Source organism: Lactuca serriola, chromosome 2 (assembly GCF_051521515.1).
Source record: "Lactuca serriola cultivar US96UC23 chromosome 2, Lser_US96UC23_V15, whole genome shotgun sequence".
Taxonomy (NCBI): Eukaryota; Viridiplantae; Streptophyta; class Magnoliopsida; order Asterales; family Asteraceae; genus Lactuca; species Lactuca serriola.
Genome location: NC_136409.1, coordinates 231,669,945 through 231,677,520, shown reverse-complemented (window position 1 = coordinate 231,677,520; position 7,576 = coordinate 231,669,945). Strand labels below are relative to the sequence as shown.

At 34.1% G+C, this 7,576-nt stretch overlaps 1 protein-coding gene and 1 long non-coding RNA gene across 2 annotated transcripts; one reads left to right on the top strand and one right to left on the bottom strand.

Annotated features, from left to right (window-relative positions):
* Positions 1-2,500: 2,500 nt before the first annotated feature.
* Positions 2,501-3,713, bottom strand: LOC145090868 (uncharacterized). The gene is made up of 2 exons (XR_013701797.1): positions 3,383-3,713; positions 2,501-2,684 (listed from the first exon to the last, which is right to left on the bottom strand). It is a non-coding gene; the product is annotated as an uncharacterized LOC145090868 (long non-coding RNA).
* Positions 3,714-4,815: 1,102 nt separating this feature from the next.
* On the top strand, positions 4,816-7,576 carry LOC145088854 (putative prolyl 4-hydroxylase 12). The gene is made up of 7 exons (XM_079027288.1): positions 4,816-5,107; positions 5,657-5,764; positions 5,913-5,970; positions 6,183-6,272; positions 6,549-6,606; positions 6,699-6,886; positions 7,093-7,576. Exons 1-7 carry the CDS (start codon positions 5,037-5,039, stop codon positions 7,495-7,497), a joined length of 978 nt encoding a protein of 325 aa, XP_078883414.1. The 5' UTR covers positions 4,816-5,036; the 3' UTR covers positions 7,498-7,576.

Below are 7,576 nucleotides of genomic sequence, written 5' to 3'. Positions count from 1 at the left end.
ATTACCACTACGGCGGTATGTTTCCGTATTTTCCACAACGACCAGCACAATCACAACCACTACCACATATCGACACATATTTTAATCCATTTGATTTTTTGTCTCAACCCGAGTTTGTTCAACAAACACAAACACAACTAGAAATGGTCGTTTCAGATTCCGAACCGGAATTCGTTACAGAAACTCAACCCACTCGAGCAACAACTAAAAGAAAGAGAAGGCGGAGGCTAAATGTTGGAACCCTTGGAAGTGTTAATGTTGGCACAATCTTGGATCGATATTTCAGAAGATGCGACGGTTGGAAAAGACCAAAAGCATGACCACTTTTGGATTCACGTTTTACATAGGTTCTCTAAAGGAATGAACAATGGAGAATACCGTTAAAAACATCAAGTGTATTCCAAATGGGGGAAGATGAACAAGGAAATCATGTTGTTTAATGATTTGTATAACAACATGAATCATCAATGGAAAAGTGGAGAAAGCGATGAAGTGATTTTGAAGAAAGTGTTGAAAGTGTATCAAAAAGAAAATCAGAAGGCTTTCAAGTTTCTTGAAGTTTGGAATTTTGTGAAAGATAACAAGAAATGGCAAAGTAGCAAAACATCAGACGAGCATATCAACAGTGGTTCAAAATGCAGCAGAACATTTGAGTCCGACCACACTACATCAGATGCTCGTGTTCAATTTGATCTGAACGAAGATGAACCTGTTCCAGTTTCACCACCTTCCCGACCAATGGGAAGAGACAAAGAAAAAAAGCAAATGCAAAGGCAAAACGTCAGATTCATATGAGCCGAAAGAAATGGGGGCAAACTTGAAGGGTATAAAAGATAAATTAGACAAGATTTTGCAAATTGCTTCTGAAAGAGAGCTTCGGAAACAAAGGGACAACGACATACGAATACTAGCGATGGACACATCGAATATGAAGGGTATGAACTTCAAGTTATTTTGGCGATGAAGGAGGAAGTGATAAAACGTTATGTAAATCGCGGCTAATTTCTAGGGTTTTTTTTAGTGTGTGTGTGTGTGTTTTAATAAGTTGTAATTTTTATGTTTTTAATTTGCTTTTCTAAATTTTTAGATTTTTTTTAATTTTTTTTTAAAGTTAAGCAGTGTATGGTATTTGTATTTTTAATTAATGAAATATTATCGTTTTAAAATTATGTTTTTTTTGTTAAAAAAGAAGTTTTATTAAATTAAAATAATTAAAAAAAAAACTAAAAAAATAAAATAAAAATGTGGCACCACTCCCTTGGTGTGACAAGAAACCACACTAGTGTGGTAAAAAATGACATGACACTTATGTGACGGTGAAGAGAGTACGGTTTCTGTGACATCACTTCCTCCAGTCTAAGGAAATTGAAACTTGAAATCATCATTTGGCGATGATGTTGACTTGTGGGTCCTTAAGAAACACTGACACATGCACAAAAAGAAGAGTTGTATATTTGAGATAAAAAAGCCTTGCAAATTTTCATTATTATTTTTGGGTTATTTTAGCATGTTTTTTTAGCAATCTTTCGATTTTAGACATTTTTTTTTTTTTTTTGGAAAAACACTTACCATTTTTATCCGAAAAAACCTTCACATCTAACATTTTTTTTTCTCATTTTGACTCATATTTCCTATGTTTTTTTTGGAATCGTTGATACATATGTTATGTTACGATGGCTTCGGATAAGAGAGGGTGGTCGTAGGTTTTTACCAATTTTCAAAATTACAATATGAAGGTGATATTTGATTTTTTCTAATATTTGATTTTTTAAAGAAAAAGAGAAAAAATGTCATGTCAAATTCTTGTTGGCTGATGCATATCAAAATCTATCTGCAGGATGCTCAAAACCTTTATATACTTTTAAATTATTAAATATTTCAATACATGTAGCTTTTATACGTCGATTAGGGAGTATGGAATTAAGTTGCACTTCAAAACTTTTCAGAATGTTTCTTTTTTCGTGTTTTGGGTGTACGAAAAATGCAATCATGTAGATGGTTGGTGCTACATTAACATTAGATGGTTTATTGTGAATTTTTTGTTATTTTGAAGAAAGTAAAAACATGTGAAATGTTTTTAATTTGAGGTGATTTTAACTTTTTATTTTATTTTTGTCGAACCGAACCGAGCTCGTGAGTCGAGCTCGATAGTATCGAGTATTTCGCGAGTCGAGTCTGAGCTTCAAATCTAAGCTTGAGGCGAGCTTCAAGCTCGAGTATTTTACGCGAGTCGAGCTTCGAGAGCTTCGAGCTTAGCAGTATTCGACTCGGCTCGACTCGTTTACACCCCTACCCGAAACCATACAACCAAGGCTTTCGGACTCCCACCTATTGAAAAAAAAGCTTCAGGGCAGCCCCATAAACCTTACAAGTTACAACCAAACAAATATTAATACAAAACAACAAAATAAAAACGCTTAAACATGCTCCGAATCCTAATACATAAACATAGCGAAGAAAAAAAAACATTTACTAGCTTTTTCAGATGCAAGGTTATCAGTTATAGAATCAAGTTCAATATTATTTATGAAATCTTTTTCAATTCATAACAATCAAGAAATCATATCAACAATCAATCTCACACATTCACAAAATAAAAAAACAAATTAACAAAATAAAGTGGGAAGAGACTAGTTGCAGTCAGTCAGCTCTCTTTTGGCCGGTTATATCCTCAGTCCTTTAAGCTGAAAACATAATGAAAATCTGAAGATTAGAAAACAAAGATATCAAATTAAAACAAAATCATATTTACAATTCAGAAATTTTGAATTCATCAAAATCACAAAAAAACAAATTAACAGAAAGAAAATTAAAAAGAGAGTACATGCGAAACAGAGAAATCGATTTTGCAGAGATATATTTTATTGAGTAGCCCAATTTAAATGAGAAGTAAGAAGTTTAGAAAATAGTAGAGAAATCGAATTAAGCAATGATTCATACAAACTCGAAATCAGAAAAGTCTATTTCAATCATGAACAATGATTCATAACAAAATCAATTTTACAAATTCTTAAATCTTAATGAAAAAACGAAATCAGAAGGATTGAAAGAATTTAACAAAATCGATTCACAGTCCACAGACTAAAAAATTATAGACTACATTGATGCAAAAATCAGAGACTTCAGACGAAAACGATTAGAAAGATTGAAACAAATCCAATTAGTGTTGTAGTAGTATCGAGTCTCAAGTCTCAACTATCAAAAGAAATCTAATTTCCACTAATCTCGATTGTTGCCACTACTATTTCAGTTAAATGAAATCAGAAATTAGAAAATAAAGAATGAGTATTGTCAACTGTGTATTGCGCAACGAATTCAGAAAATCAGAAAAGATGAGAAGAACTGATTAACTTGAACTAGAGATAGAAGAATGAGAACTAACCGTTCGGTCGTTGTAGAGATGGACAATGGTGTCGTTTGGATTTTCCATGGAAGCGATTCAAGTGAAGCGGAAGATTGAAGAGATTAAATTGGCCTTGGAAGTCGGAAACGCAGTAGGTCAGTAGGCACGCCACACGCTTCTTTAATTTGGATTTGGATCGACACCTCATAAGTGATAATAGTGGGCCAAAACTAGTCCATAAGGCTTAAAAAATATGGGTTGCCACTAATATAACCCAACAATAACATGTATAAATATGGGCCCTTTGGCATTTGGGGGCGCGGGGCGATCGCCTAGCTTGTCCAGGGCCGGCCCTGAGTCTAGTTTGACAATGTTTCTATCGGAGAATACATGAAAAACTAGATCATATTCCACATATAAATTGACATTAGAAACTCTCTCTATGTTTGATTCTTAAATTACCAAGTCAATTTAAACCGATAATTTTCATCTACTACAACCTTCGAGCATCCTACAAATTAATTTGATATGCATTTTGACATTATCATGGATCAAGTCACTTCTAGGATTTAAAATGTTTATAATGGAGAGAGCATGAATCCTGGAAATCGAAAAAATCGTCAAATGTAAGGGTTTTTATCTAAAAAAAGTTGAGGGTTTTCGTAGAAAAGGTGTTGAGGGGTTTTTCAGAAAAAATTTCTAAACCTGGAAGATTACGGTTAAAACCTTTTAAAGTAGCCAAACCGAAAAAAATGGAATTTGCAAGGATCCTTTGGGAAAAAAAGATTTAGTCCAGAAAAAATTCAATATATAAGAATTTTTATGATATTAACCCGTTAAACAATTTAAATTTTAGGGTTAATGAAAATTGTGAAGTCTTGATACGTTCTTTATGGGAGGGTGCATTGGTACTCCTTGTACCGCATTGCTCACATGAAAAGGATATTTTAGGTTTATATATTAATCCTTAGCCTAACTCGTAAGATGTATTTTGTAAAGCCGTGAGGGTTAACATAAAGTGGACAATATTTGACCCGGTTGGATAAGGTTCAGATCAATGGTATTAGAATGGCCTTTTGTTCGTCTCGTTAAGGGAGTCAATCTCCGGACAACCATTCGGGGATGAATGGTCTCAAAGGGGCGAGTATTGATACGTTCCTTATGGGAGGATGTATTGATACTCTTTGTCCCACATCGCCCACATGAAAATGAGATGTTGGGTTTATATATTACTATTTAGCCTAATTGATATGACAAGTTTTGTAAAGCCGTGAGGGTTAACCCAAAGCGGACAATAATTGACCCGATTCGCTAAGAACTTTTAAGCATGAGGGACCAAGTTCACAAAAATGATCTAATATTTGACCATCGGCGCAAGTCCAAACTTTTTTGGACTAAACTTGCAGTTTTTTGCCTACTAAAGGACCATTTTTGCAATTTTCTCTACTTTAAAAGGAAAAAGTTGTAATTATTTGACACCCTGTTTCATGTTAACAACGAACAAAGCATACCACTCAAGGTCTGTGGAGAGTACTACAGATGTAGCTAAATTAATGCATGCGTAAATGCTACTCCCCCAATTTCAAAATTATCGACTTGATCCAAGCAAATTTCATTCAACGCTTATCCAATTTCTGTTAAAACCTTTGATACTTGGCCGTCAATCCGCCCTTCTTTAACAACTACGTCTTCCATGGCGACAGATCTCTCAGTTCTTCTTGTTTTGGTGCTCATCTGTTGTTTCTCGAGATGTTTTACCGAAAGGTAAGAAACCTATTTCACTTTTTCTCGTATTTGTTAATACTTCAAAAAATTGTATATTCTTACAGTTTTAGCTCTTTTGGGGTTTAATGTAGTAATATTTTTTGTCCAATTTATGTATATAATCGGCTAATTGCTTACTGCTTTGACGTAATATGTGGATATCTCGATTGCTTATCGAACTCATATTCCAGAAGTTGTTGAAGACCGAGGATAAAATTGAGGAAATTTGTTACTTTACCCTACACGGGTTTCTTCCTTTAGGGCCCTAATTGTAAAAAGGGCATACTATAATACATACCATGTACCCTTTCTCTATAATTTCATCACTGGGGATTCCACCCCACCATATGTATGCATCCATCCATCCCCTTGTAATATTCTCCAATTATTGATAATCATGTTGGATGATAATTCATGTTTATATCTACAATGGATGATAAAGAAAAGAGTGAGTATGAAAATATGGTGTAACTGTTTTGATATTATGAAGAGAATTTGGTAACTGGTTTGTGATGGCTAATATGGTCAATTTCATTTGTTGTCTTATAGTCGAAAGGATCTTAGAACCAAAGAAAATGTTATACAATTAGGGCGTGCAGTTCCTCATCCTAACACAATTGACCCCTCACAAGTTACTGAACTCTCTTGGCGACCAAGGTCAGGTACTTTGATGATCTATCTTTAAAGGATAGGATGCTTCTTTATAAATTATAATTTTTTTTTTTTTTTTTTTTTTGACTTTTGAGTGAAGTGATGATAATTTTAAGATTATGCTTTTGACATGGTCTTTCTTTGGATCCGATAGGGTATTCTTGTACAAAGGCTTCCTATCTTATGATGAGTGTGACCACCTTATATCAATGGTAAAATCTTGATAATTATCTTTATTTGTGATATATTTGACTAAAATAAGTTACTTTCACTCTGCCAAAATAAATGTTTGGATGTTTATTTTGAAAGTGATTATTGCAAATTGAAGAATCACAACCATAATCATAATCAAATAATTAGTTGATTAAAGCTAGAGATAGGTTGGTAGTTTAACATCTATGTATTTGTTTGGTTATATATATAGGGAAATGACAAGAAAGAGAAATCTAGTGGCAACAATTCAAGCAAGGTTGTGGGACAGACTACAAATTTAGATGTCTCTTTAGAAATTGAAGTAAGTTCATCTCTGTTAAATTTTCATTTTAGGGCTTTTATTAATGTTCAGAATATGTAAGTTTTTGTATAGAGAATTAGGTTTTTTCGCCATTGAATGAGTCATTGTTTGCAATCTTTTTCTTTAAAAACCACCTTGAATGGGACATTGAATTATTGTTTACAACCCCCTCAATTTGCTTTATTGAAAGAAAGATTGTTTCATTATTTTTATAATTAGTTTTTGGAATCACATTTAGAGATTACAGAATCCATCTCCATTTTCATATCATTTTAGGATGAAATAACTGAAAGGATCGAGGAACGAGTTTCAGCATGGACTTTTCTTCCAAAAGGTTTTCTCCCTTCACCTCACCTCATCATCCTTCTTTTTCTTTTTCAAGTTATAATAAACATATGGAATCATGATCTGGTCTGATTTTTACAGGAAATGGAAAGCCGATTCATGTCGTTCATATTGGTGATGAAGAGAGTAGTAGTAGTAAAGGGAAGCAGAAGTACATGAGGAGCAACACAAATACAAACACAAACACTGGAGAAATTTTACAGGCAACAGTCGTCATGTATCTTTCAAACGTGTCACAGGGTGGTCACATCGTTTTTCCTCAAGCAGAGGTTAGATAGATAAAATTTGAGTAAATTACAGATTTGGTCCCTATGCTTTACTCAATATCACAAAGTTTGTCCAGTTATTGAAATCTTCCTTGAGAGACTTTGAGATTGAGTAAAGCACAGGGACCAAAGTGTCTGTGTTTGGGAAAAGTGATTTTTTTAATAAATTAGTTAAATATATCTTTTATGAGAATTCTGATTGTTATCAGTGGAAAGTGAAGAGCAAGATATGGTGGGGGGATGGGGATGGGGATTGTATGAAGAGGAGTGAAATAAGTAAACCTGTGAAAGGCAATGCGATTTTGTTCTTCAGTCTCCATCCGAATACTAGTTTAGACCCGAGTAGCTCACACGTGGCGAGGTGCCCAATAATCAACAAGGGGGATATGTGGTGGGCCACCAAGAGTTTTGTGGTGAAAGCAAATTCAAATTCAAATTCCAAGGGAAAGGTTAAGGATAAGGATAAGGACGAGGATGATTTATCATGCACAGATGAGGATGAGAGCTGCCCTCAGTGGGCTTCGTTTGGGGAATGTGAGAGGAACCCGATATACATGGTGGGCACTCCCGATTATTATGGTACTTGTAGGAAGAGTTGTAATGTATGCTCATAATTCATAATTCATAATTATATATACATATAAATTTTAAACCCCCTTTATGAACAGTGAAAGTAGCCCATTTTTCATTTTA